Source organism: Cygnus atratus, chromosome 1 (genome assembly GCF_013377495.2).
Source record: "Cygnus atratus isolate AKBS03 ecotype Queensland, Australia chromosome 1, CAtr_DNAZoo_HiC_assembly, whole genome shotgun sequence".
Classification (NCBI taxonomy): domain Eukaryota; kingdom Metazoa; phylum Chordata; class Aves; order Anseriformes; family Anatidae; genus Cygnus; species Cygnus atratus.
Window position 1 is genome coordinate 64,418,392 of NC_066362.1, and position 22,304 is coordinate 64,440,695.

Here is a 22,304-nt window from a genome sequence, read left to right on the forward strand (position 1 = left end):
CACTTGATAACCATCTGGGATTGTAACCTGGTGGCTTTCCAGGGCGACAACACAGCTGCGTGCTACTGGACACTCAGTGTGGGATCACATGAAAAGGGAAGATGGAGAGGAGAGAAGTGGCGAGCGACCAGTCTAAGCTCTCTAGAAGCTTCACCTCTCTCCAGGAGGAGGGAGCCTTGGGCACAGGATGCTCCCCTCTGAGAGCCCATGCCAGGACGTTGCACGATGAGGACGGTCACCACACAGTGCCCTGGTGGCACCTCGCACAGAGCCGTGGTCAGCCAGGAAGGGGGGAAGAGATGCGAGGGGGTCCTCCGCCAGGTCCTTTCTCCTCCTGGAAAGCCACCAGAGAGCCGGGGACAGCGAGCTGTGCTGGAGGATCTGGAGGGATGGTGTGGCACGGGCAGCTACGGGGCAGGGCGAGGAGCTCCAGCTCTCCTCCTAGACGGTGGCATCCGAGACCCTCCCGTTCAAGGACATCTTCGGCTGGAGGCCGTTCTCCTGTACCTGCGCCTCGGGCTGGGGCTGCGTCATCTGCTGCAAACGCTGCCGGGAACAAGTGGAGAGAGCTCATCAGATGCTGACATGGCAGCAGCTGAGGGCTGGGACCCCCATCACCACCCTTGTGGTGGCCCCGGTGACAGCAGAAGGGGACGGTGCACATGGCAGGGGTTGCTCCTGCAGCACCGCTCAGCCACCCACTGCAAGTTGCCCTTGCTTTGGTGCTGTGCAGAGCACAGCAGCGCCTGCTTTTACCTGAAATGCAGGGAGCACCTTTATAACACGGGCACACTGCTACCAGGCAGTACCAGCTGCAAGCAGGAACAGGAGAGAGCTGTAATGTCACAGACTTCAGAACAGACCCATTTTCCGAGTTCCCCTATTTTTTACAGCTAGGGTTTATTACGGAGCATTATTAACTAGCTGCAGCATGCTGACAAGGTCACAGTCCATGCCTCTGATGCAGATCAGACATGTCCCCCTGCACAAACCTCAGCACCAGCAGTGATTCCCGTCACCCTAAAACTGATCAAATGAAAACTGTAGAGCAAGGTAAAAAGAAGCAAGAACCCAGGAAGATATGGAGGGGCAAGCCATTACTGGAGGCGTGTGGACTGAGCATCAGGAGTGATGAAAGCAAGTGAATCACTTTTGCCTGTCAGGGAGGGGCTGATGCTTCAAATTGCAAAAGAGAAGGCAGAGGAGGATTGAGCCTGACCTGAATAGGCTTCACTAAGTCAGGAAGAGGCTCTTTCCAGCAAAGGGAAACAAGCTCCTACTCTCCAGCACAGCTGAAGAGGCTGTTGCTGGGTGAAGTCCCTGACATGTTCACTGAGCTGCTTCTGCCATTCATGGTCTTTTTTTTTCCCCCCTCGCATTCATGCTCGGTAGGATCAAAATGACTTGTAATCTTCCCTGTCTGTCATAACCACTTTATTCAGCATTGGCATCTAATTTCCCTCCAGCTTCAGTTCTATTACAAACTAATCCAGGATCTGTGCATATAAGAGGCCAAAAATTCTCTCCGTCTCTCTGACACACACACTCGCACGCACGCACACAAAAGCCTGCTTTCTTCCTGCTGCCATCTGCTGCTTATTGCTGGATCTATGGGCACTGGGGAGCACAAGCCCTCAGTCAGAAGGAGTGGTGCTACTTCTGGGGGGACACAGCTTGGCGTGGGCTCCCCCAGACACCAAGACGTACTATCCCCATCCCATCTGGGAACGGGATTGAAACAATATCTGTATCTGCACACTTCCCTTTTTCCCCCTTTTCAGCTCCTATTACAAGGTGGTAAGGAGCCCTCTAAATATCTGAGAAAGGATCTGCTATTGGAATTGCATCGACCCAAAATCACCTGAGTGGCTTGAGTCCTGTGGGAACCTCAATGCTGGCCTCAAGATCAATGGCAAGAACCAAAAAATGGCCTCAGATGAGAGACCAGAAATGGAAAGCAGATCTGAGACATCAAACCCACCCATCCTGTACCGGAGCCCATCCATACAGAGAGCTGGGAGGAAGAAGAGTCAAAATCCACCTGCAACCTGACCTCAGAGGTAGGGAACCTGAGGCTGACCTCAGCCCAGTGAATCCAGCCAAAACATTTCCAAATTAAACATTATTCAAGATACGTCATCCACGAAGTAAACTCAAGTGGTTTAGGTGGCATCTGCTGGCTGTTGCAGCTGAGCTGTGGCAGTCGTAAATCAGCAGCACCCCTGCAGTGACTTCTTGTGCACTGAGCCGGGGATGTGGTGCACGGTGCTCTCAAGACTGAGCATCGACACTGTAATTGAGATCTTAACAGCAATCACTAGGTAGGACATACAGAGACTCATGATTCACTGCTGTATAAAACCTTGCTCAAATCACACACACACACAAAGAAGTTTTAAACAAGATTAAAGAGTTGCAGGTATTTTAGTTCCTGCATAAAATTCTGCCTTGCTTCTTATCCCCCTCATTCACTGACTGCCATTTGCAAAGCACATATCAAAAGATTGCTGTATGTCTCCGTACTAGCAGGTCTTAGCCCTGAGTTATTTCAAGCTCTGTGCTTGGAGGATGTTGATTTCTCTGCTGAGAAGTGCAAGGTAGACTTGCTCTTAGCCAGGGACTGTCGGGAACTGGGATTTCTCTGGGTTACTACATTTCAAGGGTTTTTATTTTTTTTCCAATCTCCTCCAGGGCTCCAGTGCCCAGCTGTGCTGGGAACTCCTCTCCAGCCAGCCCACGTAGCCAGAGGCTGGTCCGTGCCTTGGGGCTGACCCGAGCCTTCCTGGAGGAGGAGACGTGCAGGGCTCCTGTGGCACCCAACTAAAAACTCTGGCAAAACGGACTTTGTCAGAGCAGTCTCTGCTTGGCTCTCCTCGGATTGGTTCAGCAGGAGGCTTAACTCTAAGCAGAAAGCAGAAGAGGAGAGGTGAAGCCATTCATACCTGCTGGAGAGTCCCTGTTGAGGTGAAGAAACAGTACAGCATGTATCCTGGAATCAGCACCATGGAGGACAGGGCCATGAGCCAGCCAATGCCTTGCCCCCACGCAGGATAGACGTATTTTCCCAGTGTCAGAGGGGTCATTTCCACCACGCTGAAGAAGAACACACCCTAGGAAAAGAGCATCAGCCATCGCAGGTGAGGGTGTGCAAAATCAGAGGCCATCTGTTCATTTTTTTCCTTCATCATCCTCTTAGCTCACAGAGGTATTACAGAAATCCAGTAGCTCCTTAAACTATTTTAGATGCTTTCAGCCCATCATCTCTTAATTTTAAATCATTTCTCCCCTGATTATCCTATGTGAAATGCTGGAACTGGAATAACCCTGGTTTTCTTCTCCACCAGACTGCTCAGATAAGCTGTGCCCCCTCTAAGCAGTTCCTAACCGAGTCAGGAACTTGGTTACTAACTGGCCTCAGGAGCCTTCAGCTCCCTGTCACTGGCCTTCTCATGGCATTCCTTGTACTACTCCTGCTGGAAATGTGGGAACCAGCAAAGGCAAGATTGCTCCACAATCAGCTATACTGTATTTGCTGGTGTCTTTTACTCTGACAAGCCTATTAGGCACTGAGGCAAGAAGCTGCAGCAGCCGAGAACCTTCTCCAGTACCAATAACAGCTTCTAAAAACAGTAAATTATTTGCTTTTCTCTTGGCATCTCAGAAAGAACTGATAGCATAATTTAGATTAAAACAATCACTCTGGATCTTTTCTTATGCATGATTTCCAGCAGGCAGGGTGAAAGAGGGTCTTGTATTACTTCACCCATCTCAGATAAGCCTACCAAGCACCTTGAAGTTATGGACAGACCTTGAGAACATAGTGTTTCCCCTATGGCCCATCCAAACTAAGAGGCCCGTCTGGATCCACTCCTGCAGATAGGTTCCTTCTGTTCTTACCAGGCATACAAGAGGAGTGAAGAAGGCCCAGCAGATCTTCCACCAGATGCAAGGTTTGTAGCCAATCATTTCTTCGATGTTCCTGTAAAATCTGTTCACACCTACAGGAAGAAACGACTGTTGGAGAAAACCATCCATTCTCAGTGCCACAGTCATCACCTCTTCTCATGACAGAGCAAAGGCCAGCCACAGTGAGAGGGTGACAATGCTGTGGCATGGGAATCATTATCTGGAGGAGTCAGGAGACGGGGACACAAACACAGATTCAGCTTAGAAGCTTTGATGGTCCTGGTGTCCTCGGGAGGTACCAGAGGGCAGGACCCTAGGCATCTGCCAGTTTGTGCAGAGGTCTTTGTGGTGGCCTGGAGAAGTGAGATGACAGCCTCCTACTCCTGATTTTCTGGAGTTATCTGCCTGAGCTATTTTCAGTTGCAAATCTTTCATTGGCTTCACCGTTGGACGCTTTAGAAAAATCTCACTGTGCCCGTGGAGACAAGAAAGAAATAAGGTCTTTTGTGCTTACCATAACACCAAGAAATTGAGATGGTCTCAAAGAAGACAAGAAAGAGAAGGCACATGCCACTGGCTGAGTAGTAATCAAAGAGCTTGAAGACATAAATGCCACCCTGAGGAGACAAAGCCAGGGTCAAGGAGCTTGGTTATAGATTATGCTTGACAATATCAGCCAGCTGCTTGGATTGCTACTGTTTAAACTGCTGGCTTTAATGTTAATTTCCTTGGACAGCAGAGCGAGCACTTCAGTGTTTCCACTGGAATCAGGTTCCCAGAAGAAAAACCAATGTGCTCCTGCAGACAATTAGCCAGCTTGTTCTGGCATGGCCAATGGTGAGGAGAAAAGCAGCGACTCACTAGGCTTTCTTATTTTTCTCTGGTTTAGGTGGAGCCACTTAATTTAATCTCCTTGCCCCTCCCAGGAGCTTTGCTGCTTTGCCTCCTCACAAACCTGCAGAGCTCCACAAGTGGTCTGAAGACCACGCAGCCCTGACGTCCACACACGTGAACCTTGGCTTCAGACCCAGAGGTTCAGGGCCCCAAGAGACTGGTTCATGTTATCTTAACCCTTTGTACCAAGCATTCCTTCAATTTGGGCTTTTCTGGCCTGAGCCCTTATTGCAAACAGCAAAAGAACAAACCAGGCCCCAGGATGGTGGTGACAATGACAGAGGCATCCTAAGTCACCTGAGACGTGGCAGTGACGATAAGCCCATTTGTTCAGCACTAGGATGGCCCCCATGATTACAGTCACTTCTCCCCAAGCTTTTGATGCTACTGTGATATGCAAAGGTGCCTGGAGAAGTGCCAGGAGCAGAGGTACAAGCTGTCTGTACCTGGGTGATGTTGGAGAATCCAATGAGGTAAGAGATGAAACAGACTATCGCAATGAAGACCTTCTTCCTGGCTCTCAGGACGTGAGGATATTCATCCATCAGGGCTGTAATGAACCCCTCCACGGTGCAGAACTGTGGCAAAAGATATACACCAGGGACTTGTCTGTGAGTATCTGAACCTGACACCACCCCCACCTCCATTTAACCTCAATGCTGAGAGCCTCGTTTCCTTGAGTGTCATCTCCAGACACTAGAAAAGAAGGCTCTGCACAATGTTGATTTTCATCATCTTCTGAAAGTGCCTCTCTCCCTTCACTGAACATAGAGGGAATTAAAAGGACTGAGCTTAAATGCCAAAAATTAGCTGAGATATATCTCCACCTTCTGCCACCCATGGAAAGCTTCCTCTTTCCTCCCCGACTTCTTGAGGGCCACCCACCAGTGCCCCGCTCCCCGAGCTGCCGGGCTGTCCGTCGCAGCAGTGTGCCTGTCTGCTGCTGGCTTTATCTCACTTTTCAAGCACACAGTACTTTAAAAGACCATCCTCACAGCACACGGTCTTTCTAGAGCTGGAGGCACTCATGTGGTGCTGTACCAGGCACAGCGTGCTAATGCTGCCTGCACCGTGACACATAAAGAAGTCCCCATGAGTGTGACCTTCCTGTCCCGTGGCACGAGGGCAGTTTGTATATGGGCAGTGCATCCTTCCCTCCTATTCCTTGTTAAATTGTGGGAGTCACTTCTATGTCTCACTCCCAGGAACCACTGGTAACACACAGCTCTCAGAGAGCACATCACACCTGTAGCAAAAATACTGGGAAGCTTATGAGACCATTCCCCTGGTCACCCTCAGTAAGTGCATAAGCCAGTGACAATGACAGATCTTTCATTGCTCTTGGGTGTCAGGGACTTCTCTGTCTCTGGGAGGGCGCTCTAGAATGTGAGGGCATTTATAGATTTAGATCTGAACAGGGAGACAAGAAGAAAAAATAAAAGAAAAATCAGTGGAGGTAGGGGTAGAGATGCACAGCCTAAAAAGAGCAGCATAGCGCTGGAAAAATCCGTGGAAGAAAAGCTGGGTGTCTGAGTCATGCCTGCTGCTGGGCAGGGACGGTGGAAGAGCTCACGTCCTGTCGGTTCTGGGGCACAGAGCGAGGCAAAGAGCAATGTTTCTGCCCAGGGTTTTATCTGTACACGGTGTAGTGTGGAAGGCTGCATCCCAGAGAGCCCAAGCTCTATTGCTTTGACTCAAATTTATAATGAACTAAGCCTTTTATGTTGGACAAGAGTGCTATTAAAGCATCCTTTGCTGTTTGGGCAGGGGTTGAGCTGCCTTTATACTCATCGACAGTGAGCTCTGCATCCCCATCCCACCCAGCTCGCTGTCTGGAAGAGTCAGGACTGAGCTGGCACCATGGTGTGAAGCGCCAGCATGACAAAAACAACCCTGTCGAAAGCTATTCCTTCCACGTGGCTGCATGGCCAGCGCTGGGCAGCCTGGCACCAGGCAAGGCAGAGAGGTTGGGACCAGGGGGAGAGGGTGGATGTCATGGGTGTCCAGCTAGCTAGACAAAATTGGGAACCAAATGGTGGTATGCTTTTTTTTTCCCTAGCCATAAAAGAGGCAGTGACCTTCATACCGTTCACTGAAAATTGCCTCGCCACCTCATTGCCTCAGGCTTGGGAGGTGATGCAGCCACTGGGGCTGGAGGAGGCTCAAATTCCAGACCTTGCTTCCCTGTCCAAAATTCCCAGCCCACACACTTAACCCCAGACATGCAGCCAGGATGAATAGGCACCTGAGGGAAAGCACCCTGCTTCCAGGAGTGATGAGTGTCTGGTTATTGTTGTGCCTTCTGGACTTCTTTACTTCACCTTATGTGTGCACTTGTGGAGGCAGGTGGATACACACACATACACATGTGCAAGCACACTTCAGTCTGCTTTCCAAAAAGCTCCATTTTATGCACTGTCTCTAGCCACAATTTTTAGCCCGTTCTGTTCTTCTTCATGCTTCTCTCCATGATATTGTTTTTCTCCTAAAGACCGTATTCCCAATCACCTCTCTTTTGCTCTTTTTCCCCTCTTGGTGCTTATTCACTACCCAAGCTGCTGGGTCCAGTGACCTGGGCTTGGCAGCCTCTCCCCCATCCTCCCATGGTGCCAGGGGCTTGCTAGCCCCTCGGCCACGCCAACCAGAAGGAACCCCCTGACCCAGCCAGGACCAGGGCCTGGGGGTGGCTTAACCACAGCTGCCAGATGTGCAGCGGGGAGCCCTGAGCATGGGTCTGGCTGCTCTCAGCAGCAAATCCTCACGGATAACCTGCGAGAGGCGGCCTCACATGGGACAGACGCAGGCTTGCAGTCACAAGGCTTGCTAGCTCCCTTGGGGAGAAAATGCCTGACCTGGAAATCGGTAGGTTAAAAGAAAGCATTAACATATTATGCAAGAGAGCTGAAGCCGGGGTAGATCAGAAACAGAGTGAACATGAAGGACCAGGACCACGAGCAGCAACTGCGGGCACGGCTGGGAGGTGCATGTGCCCCGATGTAGGTCACTGCTCCGCTCATCGCACCACGGAGGAGAGGATCACGACAGCAAGGAGGTGGCTGGAGCTGGGCAGCATCTGCAGAAGGCTCTCTGCTGAGATCGTGGGCACGGGCACACCTCCGCCCACCTTTTTTATTTTTTAATGGATGCTTCAAAACGCATGTGCGATTGCAGCCCTTGTTGAAGCCCATACATGTTATTTGTTTTAGATTCACAGGCTGCCGCTCTGTAAATCGCGCGTTTGATTGACTCAGAGCTCCTGCATGCACACAGAAAGCTTCTCCCCATCTATTTATCTGCACTTTTTTAAAAGCCTGTTTTCTGTTTGATGCTTCCTCCCCCCCTGCTCCTCCTCCAGGCAGCGATAGCCCCCCACAGACTGCCTGCCCTCTGAGACTGGCTGGCAGAGGGGACTTGGAGAATTTCAAGTGGTATTTGAGAAGCAAATGCAGCAAATAAATTCCACACTGTGCTTTGAGGCTTATTGTCATGTCTCGAACTATTTACTAGAGCTGAGTGAATAATCCATGGAGAGCAATTTATTTATTTTTTTTTGTAAATGGAGCTTCTTTTGGAACATTTAGTCATTATTTGAAATTATTTGCCAATAATGTCTGTGGTCATGCAGCTGTGAGCTTCATGATGTGTTTATGGGAGTGTGCCATAATTGAAAACCAGGTCTGGCTGATCAGATTTTCTTGGAAACCAGTTATGACATTTCAGGAATATGTCTGATTCTGAACTAGACTCGGGTTTATGAAGGCTACATGTAATCTGGGAGAGCATCCATTTTGTGCCAAGGAAAGACCATGCAAGCACAGGAGAGGATGTGACAGACCAAACACACGCTTCTGAAGGAGCCTTTGGTTTTAGTGCACTTCCCACCCCAAAGGGGTTACTTCACTGGGTAGCTACTTTTATGCTGAATTAACAGAAAGAAAAAAAAATAAAGTATCATCACTTGTAAAAAAAAAAAAAAAAAAAAAGAGAGCCCATGCTGTTTTGTTTGGGGAGCCTTTCCCAAGGCATGGCTCCCTTCCTCTGCCAGGAGCCTGCTCACTACAAAGCTGGTGAGAGAGCTCAAGCAGCACAACACTCCACCTTGTAATTAACAGGACTACACTTGTTATCAACAACAGTGCCAAAATCCTGCACCGAACCCCCATCACCACGGGGGAGCCCTGCTTCAAACACCACATCACTGCTTTTCTCAGTGCAACCTGCCGATGACACAACAGAGTGCTGCAGTCTGGCCAGAGACTGGTACGTGTCGCACAGAGATGCTCCTGCCAGCTCCTGGGAGTGGAAAAGTTGGGGACTTTCTACCCTAGCTCATGCCAGTAAGCCAAAGTAGTGGCATTTTCTTGGCATTGCCTCACCAGAGATAGTTTGGTCACTGTGCTCCATGATACAGTAAGGAAATCCAAAGCACACAAAATTAGCTTCTCAAAAAATACCAAGAATGGCAACAACCACAAACTGTTATTGTGTGGACACAAAATGAAACAGTTAATACTGATTTCCCTTATTTTCCTTTCCCTGTCAGGCCACCTGGCAAGACCGGGACACACTGTGCCCAAACAGCAGCACCAACACTTCTCTAGGGCCAAAACCCATTCTGAATGGAGAACAGCTTTCCAAAAATACTCCTACAGGGAAGTGGTGATCATCTCATAAGGCTAGCTGGTTCTGCTGGTCACTATTGTGTTTTTAAACGGCAGCAGGACCATGACTGGTACGCTGGAAGGTCAGATACCACCACGCTTGCAGTGTGTATGACCATGTTAGGGAAAGAGTGCAGGGGTGATGAGCACACAGGAGGTTTTGTTTCACGTAGCTGAGTCTAAGAAAAGACCCTACTCATCACTGACCCAAGGTGCAGAATTAAAAACCACCATCATGTCCAAAAATATCTCTGTATCTCACCCCACTTTGTCCCTGGGTTGTCTCACCTGACTATCCAGGCCCAGCATCATCAACATAGAGAAGAAGAGGATGGACCAGAGCGGGGACAGGGGTAGCTGTGTGACCACTTGTGGGTAGGCAAGGAAAGCCAGTCCGGGGCCTGTGGCAGCAAAAAGAAAGGTGAGTCCATGTTTATAATGCATTTGGTGGAAAGTCTGAGTGACAAGCAACAGTGAGGGAGAGTCAGTGATGGCAGTTGGGAAGTGCAGAAATTTAAGACAGGAGCTAGAACAACATGAGCCTTCACCCGTGACACACCAACCCTGTGGGGTGAACAGCGGTGGGATGGGGAGGCATCAATGACTGAAGAAATGCTTTGCCTTTTCTTCTCCTGCCAGAAAGAAAGTCATCAAATCACTGCTACCAAATAGAGCTGGAATACTTTGCTAGGAAAAAAAAAAAAAAAAAAAAAAAAAAAAGAATGAAATTCAGAGCTGGATGTAACTTTCCTGATATCCTTTTTTTTTTTTTCCCCTCCCATCACAAAATGCTGTTGCTTGAGATTAAAGTTTTCTCTGGGAAAACAGCAATTTCAAAATATGTCTTTGGGCAAAAAGACGGAGTCCCATCTAGGTTAAAAAAAATATTCTGAGATTACAATTTTTAAATTTTGCATGGAAAAGGGACTCCAAGTTTTGATCACATCTGCTGAGAACACAGGCAATGTGTGAGGAGCCATCTATTCTCCAAGGAAGGTTTCAGAAAGCAAGCAGCCTAAATATTTTACTGTAGCAAAAGCATATAAAACTTCACCACTGAAAGCAGGTGAACATTAAAAGTAGACAGGGATGCCCCTGGCAGCAGGAATTGGTGTGCAATAAATGGCAGCCACAGGTGCCTTGGACCCATCTTGGTGGATGGGCATGCAAAGAGGGTTGCACACTTGGCTTGTGGACAAGACAGGAGCATCCTGTGTTTGAAGTGGTATTGGTTACACCAGTAAAAGTGGTGCCATTACACCAATGACAGAAAAAGCTCTGGTACTCTGTACATATACAGTGCAGAAAGGTTTCACAGGAAAATATTAAGATCTGATTCTTCTCCATTTTAACTCAGGGACAACCTCTGAGTATCAAAGTAGAGAAATACAAACCTGAATAGGGGATGTTGGAGGAGTAGGGATGAAAACACAGTCTGAGCCTTATTGGCAGCACTGCTGTGACTGCTTACCTGAGGAGGCCAGCTCTGAGATGGACTTCTTCGTGATGTGCGACATGAAGCCAACGATAGAGAAAATAACAAATCCAGCGAATATGCTTGTTGTGGAGTTTATACAGCAGACAATAATAGAGTCTCTGCAAAAGAGAAAGTAAGAGAAGAAACCAGCTGCAAGACCCTACCAAAGAGGCAAGAATCAAAGGGTGGGCAAATGGAAGACTAAACCTTCCCCCTAGGGAGACGGCAGCGTGCCCCTCAGCTGCATGGTGACACAGGGGGATATCAGAGGTCGGGCACCCAGACTCACTGTGACCCCTCCACACCCACAAACACTCGGGGCAGAGGGGCTGTGGGATGGTGGCTGCAACGCTTTGCTGCGCCCACCACACGGGGATGCAGGAGAACCCAACAGACCTGTAGACATTGTTATGGAAAGTGTTGTAGCTCCCCAGTGCGATTAGGGACCCCAGCCCCAGGCCGTAGGAGAAGAAGATCTGTGTGGCCGCATCCATCCAGACCTGTGGAGAAAGAGCCAGCTTTGAGCCTGTCCTGCACCGTGTGGCCAGCTGGGTGGGTGAGGCCCACCACCACCCAACCTCTGGGTAACACAGCCCATCGTTCCCTCCCTCAGGGGCTGGCCTCCACGCTGCAGGCAGCTCCACACGGGGCCACTGAGGGGGCCGGATCCAGACCGCAGGGTTGGTGACTCAGCCATCCAGCACACCACCACTTCGCCATCTAACACTTCCAAGAAGTGCTGTTTTGTTCCCTGTTGTGTTTGTGTTGCTCCTGAGCTCCCAACACTAGTGCCACCACATCATCCTCTCCCTGGGAACACCAAAGCAGGGCCAAATCACCAGCCCAAGGTGATCAGGGAAATGAGGCACTCCTGGTGCAGAGGGGAGGCTCCTTTGTTGTGGTAATTTCTCACTTAAATATCACTTAATTACAAAACATCTGCTGCACTCATTTTCCACCCATTAAGGACCTGAGTTTTGCCTCAAATTGTGAGGGTTGTGACAACTTTAATGGGGCAGCTATTCTGTTTCATTTTCAATTCCTTCTTAAATTATTCAAGGGAAGATCCCAGGGAACACTAACAGGGAGATAGCTTGGATGTCAGAGCTCCCAACAGGTTACGTACAGCCAGGCTACCAACCTCGGAGTCAGAGAGCTTTCTGAAGTCAGGCGTGAGGTAGAAGAGGATACCCTCCTTGGCCCCTGGCAGTGTGACTCCCCGGAAGAAGAGGATGAAGAGCATGAAGTAGGGGTAGGTGGCTGAGAAATACACCACCTGTGGGAGACACAGTGGGAGAGAGGCCATCAGCCATTCCTCTTCCTACCCATGGTGACTTTGTGGCCACTGTGTCCCACTCTGAGGAGGGACAGGGTCCCCATGCATTGCCACTCTTGGCTGAGCCTGTGATCGCAGGGAGAGCAGCCCGCACAGCCCCCAGGGAAGAGACTGGCCAACAGCTTCCCTGTGTTTTCCATCTCCTGCTCCCATGTAAGTAACATTTCTGGCTGTTTCTCTCTGCCAATGACATGCAAGGACACATTAATCGCAAAAGTAGCAGGCGAAATTCTGGATGGATTGCCCAAAGACAAGGGAATTGCAGAGGGATAAGTTTAGTTCACAGAAGTAATCCCTTTAAGTCATTGCATCCTTATTTTGCAGAGCTAAAGCCGGTGTTCCTCTAGTCCAACACATCAAGAAACATTAGCCATCTTGGCTTTCTTTTCAGCAATGTTTCAGAGAATCACAAGCACGTGCCGTCCCTCAACACGCAACAGCAGTCAGTGGGGCTCTGCTGCGGCTGCGTAGCAAAACCTCACCCAAGAACCCCCACAGGAGTCAACAGTTGAGGTGACCTACCTCTGAAGTGCTTCTTTCTGATCTTCCCTCTAGATTATTCCTTCCATAATGCTGTCCCTTTACAACACGCTGTGCTCTAAATAACACACCTCAGTATCTCAGCATCACCGTTTCACTAAACTAAGCAATTACCTCTCTGCTGTGCTGGGCTGAAATGCTACTCAGTGAATAACCATATGCTTCTCATCTGTAAGTCTCCCACCAATAACTAAAGGGCAGCAGAGAAATTTTCAATCCAGGCAGTGAGTGTTTTTCAGCCCACAGCATTTTAAGAGACCCCGATTTTCAAAAGGGGGAGCCCAGAATAGACCTCACCTTCTTGAACTGTCCTGAGATGGGTAGCATAAGTCATCTCTGAAAAATCTCTTCCCAAAACCTTCAGAGAGACTGAGCGCTCAGACCCGTGACTTTGCAGGGAACAGTTATTCTCTGTGCTTAGACTGAAAGTTACCATGAACACAGTAGCAATTTTTTACAACCGTGTAAGGTAAATGTCAAGAATTTAATAGCATCTACTGTGATTCTGCCTTGAAACACCGTAACCGTAGTTATAGGCACTCAGACTATATCGAGGCTGGAGGACATTTCGACAGTGCCAAACCACACGTACCTTGCCTGTCCACTCCACGCCCTTCCAGATGGAGAAGTAGACCAGCAGCCAGGCCAGGGCCAGCGTGCCGGCCAGAGGCCAGCGGATGGAGCCGGGCTCCCCCAGGCCCCCAGACATCTGGTGCATGTTCCTCCTAGGGGAGGGAGGAGATTGCGTTAAAGGGAGGCCCAACCCTTGAGGACAGAGGGGTGGGAGATCCCAGAGGTGGCTAGAGAGAGAAGGGCCAGGTGCAGGCATGCACAAGAGCCTGCAAAACCCTAGGGGAACCCAAGGCTCATCATGAAGGGCTAATGGAAGGAGAACAGATGCAGAGAGGCCGTTACCCTTCCTATTTATCTGACTACACATCACACCCCACACCCATGCCCACCCCAGCCAGTAGCTGGCTTTCCAAGGCCAGGACTTGACAGGGAGGGCAGCAGCCCCAGCTGGCAGGACGGCCACGGTGGGGGAGAAACCTGGTGTAGGCAGCTGTGGACATACTCCCAGAACTCGGTGACGGCACTGGTGAGGTTGGTGGTGTCCTCCAGGGAGTAGTTGGAGAAGCAGCGTTCAGTGTTCCAGGCGTTCCCGCAGCTCTGCCACGGCAGGTCCTGGGGAGCATGCATGTAGTTAGCACCACATCTCCGGCAAGGAGTGAATACTGCCTTCTTTTAAACTGCAAACCCATTATTATTATTATTTTATTTTTGCAAAGAGGACAGGTGGTTCATCTGGATGGGCAGGAGCCTTGCAGCCAAAGGCGTTAAATGCTTTTCCAGAATAACAATGAAGTGTGATGCAGGCTTTTCCAGGAAACAATATCAAGACATGATTAAGGCAATGTCATAGCTCTAATAAAATGCAGCAATTCCCTGGATAGGAAGCAATTTCCAATTAACTGTTGGTAATTAATAGCTACTAATTAAAATAGCTACCAGCGGATATTGTGTTTATAATCACTACAGCTTTTGGCTATTTTCACACAACAAGAGGTTGGAATTTACTGCACAAAGGATAAACTCTGTTTTGTTCCTTATCTCCTATTTATACCAGGCTCCAATGTGTAAAAAGCAACATGGCATTGAGAACTGGGGGCTAAGGGCTTGTCTGTATGAATAAACTGTTGCAGCATAAGCTCGGAAGTAAACGTGAAGCGCGGTAGTTATTTCGTGCTGTCCCCTCCCCTGATTTTAAGCAGTGCAGAGAGGTTCTTGGGATATGTTTACACCGTGGGCAGCAGCGTGACGGCAGCACACCGTTGCAGGTTGAATGCAATCAGCTCTGGAGCTGCAGCATCACGGGCTGTATGAGCACACAGGGCAGCGTGCCCTTGCCACATAGTGCCATGGCTAAGGGAGCCCAGCTTGAGCAGCTCAGACACATCCCCACGTGCAGCAGTCTCATTTCCCCAGCGCAGAGCAGGCACGTCCACAGCACGTAGATGGCTGCAGAAGGACTACTCTGGATGATTTCCCTTTGTTGATTAGGCCTCGGGCTCCAGCTCAACAAAGCCTTTGGGAATATGTTTGTGTCCATTCCTATCCATCCATGAATGCAGACCCCATTAAAAAATATTATCTGTGTTTCAAGTGTTTTGTTGCACCAGTGCCTATAAGCAGAGCCACACAGCAGCCCTTCAACCAAGTGGTTTGCATGACAGAGATGCGGCACAGCTCTTCCAGGAGGGGTGGGCAGGGAGACTTTTTTGCTGCTCTATTTCCTCTGGATCTCAGAGGACAGAAGCTGCACAAGGCAAGCTGGGTTCCTTGTTCAGCTTCCAAATACTCCTAGTCAAATTTAGGAGGGGCAGGGGTCATGCATCAGCCTAGCTTTTTGACTGGCATGTTGGGAAGCATCTCAGGTGAAAGCAGACACCTGGAGCTGCCTGTGGAGACACTGACACTGTCACCAGCCAGGTCTGTGACACCTCAACAAGCCAAGGACACATCCTAAGATGCACCCTGCCCAGCCTTTTGTTCACTTGGGAATCCCTTGAGGGTGTACTAGTCATCCACTGCTGAATATTTTGTTCAGGACCCAGCAGCCTACAGTGAGTAAAGGCGGTATAAGTGCAGCTGGGCATGCCAGACAGAACATTTTAGCTGAAGTGTTAACAGACGTGAAATCTTTTGATCAAACAAACAGTGCAAGTGGTTGTACAACCTTTGTAACAGCAGTTCAGGCTTATATTTAAATGAAAGTCATCCCATTTGAACCATAGAGTTGATGTCTTTAACGCTGCAGGTTGCTCAGAGAGCTAAGGGTGCTCTTCTCAGCTGCTGGGCCAGAAGAAATCACCCAGCTACCAAGAAATTAACATGGGGTGTTCACATGGAAATCTCGCATGGTAAAATATCCTGCTGCAGGAGAGGAGACCATTATATACCGCAATGCTGAAGTACCTGTTAAGGGATAGTCACAACCTGATATCTAAATGCTTTCTGAATCGTGTTCCAAGCGGAAGAAATTGTGGGGATTTCATTTATCAAGAGAAGTGTAAATGAGGACTAATTAAGGTCAGGACCTTAGATAAATCCCATGTAATGAGAACATGTTGTAACAACACACAGCTGGGGAACGTGCAGTCTTGGTTTCACACAGCTCCAGACGTACAACAGAGACACGAGGTGGGTTTTAAAACACACAAGGTGTGTTTCATGGCATGAGCAACTCTTCCCTACACAGCAGGGAGTAAGGACTGCACAGCCAACACCACACCGCAGAAATGCCTGTGACTCACCGCAGTGAAAGAATTGAAGAGATAGTAGAGAGACCAGGCGATGATGACAATGTAGTAGATGTTCAGCCAGAAGGAGAGAACCACAGCTGCCAGCCCCACTCCTAGGAAAGAAGGCAGAGAGCAGCATCAATCCAGGTCTCTGGTGCCCATCTGAGCTCCTGGGCACCACAACAAGCTTTGTGGCAGAGCCAGAAAAAACATACACAGTGCCTTCAAGTGAACTGGTCAGCAAGGGAGGCTTATTCCCTCACATTTCTCACTCACTCATTTCCATTGGGTGAAAATTTCAGTTTGCTACAGATACTTTAGGGACAGAGCTCCACAAAAACAAGATCTGGTCACTTCCCCAGCAGAAACTCTCCTTCCCATGTCCAAGGCATTTCTAAATCATCATTTGTTTCCAGAAGGCTGTGACTCCAGATGTGGCAGCAGGTCCGCAAACTCTATCTACAGCCTTCCCAGGCAAACAAGGTGAGCCCACATGGGGAGGATAGGGGCAGGTCTTCTGCAGCCAGAGCCCCTGCATCAAGTCCTTGTTGCTCTTGAACAGCTCTGTCACCACACAGGACTGCTTAACTGCACGGTGATGTTAGCAACTCCAGGCTTCATGGTCAAAGACAGCCCGATAAATATAGATGGAAAAAACTCTGCTGATCTGGCATCCCACCCCAGCTCCCCAGGGGTTTACTTCCCGGTACCATTGGAGGACTTTTTTCTGTAGCTACATGCCACCACCTCCACAAACTTACAGCACAGTACCTTTAAACATGGGTGCTAATTTCCAGACCCCCAGTCCACCCACAGAGGTATACTGGCCAAGAGCAGTTTCCAGCAGGAAGAGGGGAATCCCAGCAAACACCAGCGTCAGGAAATAGGGAATGAGGAAGGCCCCTGAAAGAAGGAGAAGTGTTATCATGTGTCTCCCCATTTTACCAAGAAGTAAATGTCTCCAGCTGCTGTTTCTCCAGCAGCACCCACACGATGATGAGCAGACTTGCTCAGAGGCAACAGCTGGTGTTGGTGAGTTTGGAAAGTCTCCCACTGAGAGCACTGAGAGCCTTCCCCTTATGTAGTCATACCACTGTGGGTATATGTATCTCATATATATATATATATACACTACATCATAGCCGTGTGACACCAGTCTCACTTAGTTGATAGATTCTTGGGTGCTGCCAAGCCCAAAGTGACAATGAACCCAAATGCCCAGGTACTGACATTGGTAACTTGTTCTTGTGGGTGTTTCCTGGCTTACCTGCAGTGACACAATTCTCCACCTTGGGGAAAAGGGCACAGGAATATCTGGTGTTGACCACCATTTTCTTTGTTTGCAGCTGTTTCAGTCTTTTAAGGAAACTATGGCTAAGCCTGTATTTGCTCTTCTATCAGCCCTGTATACCTTGCCACCCTTCCCCTAGGTTTTACCCTTGAAGTCACTGGTGAAAACATTATTCCTCTCTGTGAATCCTTTTGGAAATCCTCTTGTCACTAGAAGGGAGGCAGTGCAGCCATTCAGCAGAGATATTACTTGCACCCCAATATTAGAAGAGCAAATACAATAGGTGAGCTTTGCCATGCGATTTGAAGGCTGTACATGTGCAGGTCATCTTGACTTCTAGGATTTGGCACAAAGCTCACTTTCCAGCTTCCTTGTGCATGTGCTGGAGTGTACTATTGTCCCTGAGGAGGACAAAGTCTTGCAGAAGATACCAGTGGGATATAGAGAGGGGGACACTATGCACAGCAGCAGCTGGCTGTGTCCAGGGTGGCACTGATGTCTGCACCAGCTGGAGGGCCGAGCTGTCAGCCCATGTCTTCTTCTGCAGGTGTTATCAGGAGAGCAAACACGGAGCCAGCCAGCAGAGCCACCTGCAGAGCTGCAGCCCAGCTTGCGCCTGGCAGAGCCAGGCTCCCTCAGCTGCTCTCCTAGGGTGGCGAAGCAGCGAGGCTGTTGTGGCCGCTGGCCTGGGGGCACCCAGCTGAGGATGCCTGCATGCCAAGCGGGGAGCTGAGCCCAGCTGGGAGAGCTGGGTGCCAGCACCCGGCGTGGGACTCAGCAGGGGCCACCGTGCAAGCAGAGCTGGCAGCAAGTGGTGGGGAGGAAACGCTGCAGGCCAGCAGATCTCTGTCTGTCAGCCTGAACTGCAAGCTGGCATGCAAGTACAGGCTCTCAGCTCCGACAGCAGCCTGGTGAGGAGGAGCCAACAGCTCTGAGCATGGCAGCAGGATGAGCGCTTCCCACACAGCATCCTACCCGTGGGACAGGTCCAGCCCCAGGAGCTCTGCAAGAAGCCAGAGGCTATGGATGCTGCCTTGGTGTCATTGTAGAGCTTGGGGACTGAGCTTATCGGTGGACACAGTGTCTGGCTCACTTCTGTGCAAGTAGCTAATGAAATTTGGCCACTGCCTGGTCCTGCATTTTTCATCTGCAGCAGGCCAGGAAGGTTTGTAAAAAGTTTTATTAGACTACTGAGAGAGAAAATAAACCAAACCAAACCAACAAAACAAACAAACAAACAAAAACAGACAAACTTTTGGACCCAGGTCAGTTATCCTGGCTTGACCCAAAAAAAATCAAAAAAATCTAGAATTGGGGAAAATCTTCAAGCCAAACTGCAGACTTGAACTGAGGGCTGTTGGCAACAGTGCTACTCTGCAGGGCCAGGTTCCCCAGCAGGCACTGATAACACCCCCAGAGGTTAAATCAGTCTGGGAATTATTACCTAAAATCTGCATGCCTGTGCCTCACTATGCAGCCCCACATCTATCTCCAGTCTCCATCTCCTAATGCCATACAGCAAGGAATAACAATTAATCTTTAAGCCAGTGAACACTGCCCACGAATCAGTTGAGCATTACAAGCTGTTATGTGCCTTTTCTTGGCATCTCAAAGTGTAAATGAGAAGTTCGTGATGCTTATTTTAAAGAAACGTTCCTCTCCCAAGTTATTCAAACAGGATCTCATAGACAATTTTTAGTACCTACTGAGCCACATTTAGAGTCAATTTAGAGTCCGGTAAAATCCTTTTGACATCAGAAGGACTGCATGGAGCTGAGCATTAGTCATCGCTGGGCTCATCCACCTGCGCGCAGAGCCAGCAGGCAGCCTGGGCATCTCTCTGGATGAGGCCTGCTCCATGCAGTGGATGGGGCTTGTATGGGGCTGCCATACCCAGGGTGAATATCCCCTAACTACATGCCCATCTACAATGCAGAGCAAATCAGCCACGAGCTGATACAACGTGACAGCAGTAAGGTGACAATATTTCCATTCAGTCCAATTGTCCTGTGTGCGATGGAAGCAGCCCGCGCCCCGCACAGCACACATGCAGGATGCTACAATTAGCATCCTGCCCTCTGCCTGTGCTGCCCACTGGCTTGTCATCAGATGCAGCGTGACCCTTCCTCACTGCTCACCGCCAGGGACCGGTGATGCCTGTGTGCGTCACTTCTGCCTCTTCCAGGCATCAGCCGCTCACTGCTCTTTGTTGCCAGCTGTGGGCACAGCCAGACTGGGATGGAGCTGGAGGAACAAGCAGCACAGGCTGCCACCAGCTGCACAACCCAGCAGGCAAGGCAAGGCATGAGAGCAGAGGTACCAATTCCCCCATTTCACCTGCGCAGTGTTCCCCCTGCGCAGAGTCCCCCATTCACCTGGCAGATGGCTGATCCCTCAGCATGCCTGCAGCTGCCAGGTCAGTGGTTACCCCACCTGCCATTGCTGGCACTAATTACAGCGGTCCACATCTCTGCTGCACCATCCCTCTTAGGATCTCAGATGGCTTTATAAATTGGATTGATTTTAGCTCAGAGAAACCTCTCACCTAATTATAGGTATCACCATCCCAACCTTTAGATGTGAGGAGAGGGACAGCATAGATACAGTTTTTTATAGTTATAAACTATAATATACTATATTATATTATATTATATTATAATGTACTATATTATATAAACTAGTTTTGTATAGTTACAGTGTTTGGGATCATGCAGCTATCACAGGGCAAAGACTGGGAAGCTTTGTATGAGGGTGGGCACCACAGCCTGGTGCCAGAGCATGGATGGATAAACACAGGAAACCTGCACCATGGCTCCCCTGCACAGACCTGGATGATGCCCACAAACCTCATTCAGCTCAGCCACTCACTTGTGCCTCCCTGCGAAATGACACACCAAAATCAAAATCACCTTGTCAAAATGGATAACTGCCTGGTGTCCCACTGGGACTCACTCCACAGGCTTCAGAGAAAGGGCCATGATTCCCCTAAAAGCCACGGAGTTACACGGAAAGACCACTGCAGGTTCCCAGGAGGGAAGGAGAAGGTCCACCTACACCCCCTATGCCAGGGACAGCAGGGATGGGCTGGAGACATGAGAATTCATGAGAATCGGGGATGAAGCAGGTTTTGAAAATAAAATTTGAGGCAAAAAGAGAAGGAAAAAGGTGAGGAGAAGATAAATGAGAAAAGGAGACCCTCAGAGCAGCATGGACAAACATGACCCTGGGGATGAGGACTCTGGGCAACAAAGAGCTAAGAAGGAAGCAAACACCAACATGGGAAGGCTAATGTGATGATATAATTATATGTGCAGCCTGAAAGGTGAGGCGGAGGAGTTCAGACTTGTGGAGAAGTCTGAGGAATGGCTCAAGGAGGTGAGCAGCATGTTAAGGAGGAAGGGAAGGTTATTTTACTAATAGGCAAAAACACTGAGAGAGATGGGCATGGGGGAGGAGGAGAAAAGGTTGTCTGCTCTATTGATGTCAAAGCAGCACGTATTCCCCCCCACAAAAGCATCGCCATGCTGAGGTTGAAGATACAGCACCATTTTACAGAGGCAAGCTGAGACACAAGGACGTGTTTAATGACTTGATCCAGGTCATGGAGAAAGTCTGTAGTTGGGGAGGGAGATGACCTCCCATCTCTCTTGATTTCTAACCTATTGCTGTTTCCATCTGCCCACCAGCCACTTGTACAGACCAATACCAAGCCAGAGCCCATCCAGGGGGCAAGGCTGCTCAGAGGTGAGCGCAGACACTGTGCGTTTCTCTCACCTCCTCCGTTCTTGCCGCAGAGATAGGGGAAGCGCCAGACATTGCCCAGCCCAATGGCATAGCCCACGCAGGACAGCAAGAAGTCAAATCTCCCCTTCCAGGAGCCCCTGTCTGGGATATCCTTCTTCTTCTTGGTGCTCAAGGCTTCAGGGGCAATGGGCTCCGACTCCTCCAGGGCTGCCTGCTTCACCTCGGAGGGAGAGCTCAGCTCCACGGAGGTGTTGTCCATCTTGCCCATGGTGACTCAGATGTACAGCTGCTTTTGCTCAGGGGCTGGAGGAGCAGAAAGGGCAGCCTTGGTCCTGGCCAAGCTCAGATGAAATGGGAAGTGCTGGGCAAATCTCCTGATGAAAAAGTGAAGAAAGAAGTTACCCAGTGTTAGTGTGTCATGCTCAGGGGAGAGCCTCACAGGGCTGAGGTGGACCCATGGGGTTGACTCATGCACATCAGGGCAGCCTCCCCATGCCTCCCTGCTTTCACCAGAGGTAACCAGGAGGGAAATTTTGCTCTACTGAGGAGCCATGGTCACACAGACTGCTAACAACGGACGCAGACCCAGTTGTTATCAGCATATAGCAAACCCCTCACCTCTCATCTCTTCCTCATCCCAACGCTTACTCTGTGAAAAGCTCTGGGACCAGTGTGCATGTGGGGACACCCCAGCAGTGTGAGCTGCCTGCAGGTGACCCACCACAGTGCAGTCCAGGCAGAGAAGTATATTTGGCATGTCCATGAGACAGTGGACAGAAGGGCACACCAGAAGTACCACATCCCTCATGTCCAGGACCCAAACCTGAGTACACAGAGCCACCTGAGATGGTGTGGCCCAGCCATCCATGCATGGCTGTAACCACGTACCTTTGCAACAGCACCTCCACTATGGACACGTGCTGCTTTGCTACTCATTGCCCTAAAAGACGGATTTTCATGAGTACTTTGTGGAAGTACTCCTGAAGGCATCTAAGCAGGCCCTTGGAGCTGTGCTGTGCACCCTAATAGGGTGTCCGAGCAGGGCCCAGGGCCTACATGCCAGGTCAGAAGCCATGTGGGTTTATGAGGCCCAGACAAGGCAGAGATGCCCAGCTGAGGGAGAGAGCAGCCTTTGCAGCACCTACACACTCCC

General features: G+C 49.7%; 1 protein-coding gene across 1 annotated transcript; it reads right to left on the minus strand.

The window, feature by feature from the left end:
• Positions 1-441: 441 nt before the first annotated feature.
• LOC118250074 (sodium- and chloride-dependent GABA transporter 1-like) lies at positions 442-21,419 on the minus strand. The gene is made up of 14 exons (XM_035550704.1): positions 21,182-21,419; positions 16,888-17,019; positions 16,129-16,229; positions 13,890-13,999; positions 13,407-13,539; positions 12,080-12,214; positions 11,335-11,438; positions 10,933-11,057; positions 9,750-9,862; positions 5,247-5,378; positions 4,421-4,523; positions 3,898-3,998; positions 2,943-3,110; positions 442-546 (listed from the first exon to the last, which is right to left on the minus strand). The coding sequence occupies exons 1-14, from the start codon at positions 21,417-21,419 to the stop codon at positions 442-444; spliced, it is 1,800 nt and encodes a 599-aa protein (XP_035406597.1).
• Positions 21,420-22,304: the final 885 nt, after the last annotated feature.

Coding starts and splice junctions, on each gene's coding strand:
- LOC118250074 (XM_035550704.1), bottom strand. CDS start 21,419: ATGGGCAAGATGGACAACACCTCCGTGGAGCTGAGCTCTCCCTCCGAG. Junction 11,058..11,334: donor TTCCATAACAATGTCTACAG/GTCTGTTGGGTT, acceptor TCTCTTTTGCAG/AGACTCTATTATTGTCTGCT. Junction 9,863..10,932: donor CTCAGAGCTGGCCTCCTCAG/GTAAGCAGTCAC, acceptor TTGCTGCCACAG/GCCCCGGACTGGCTTTCCTT.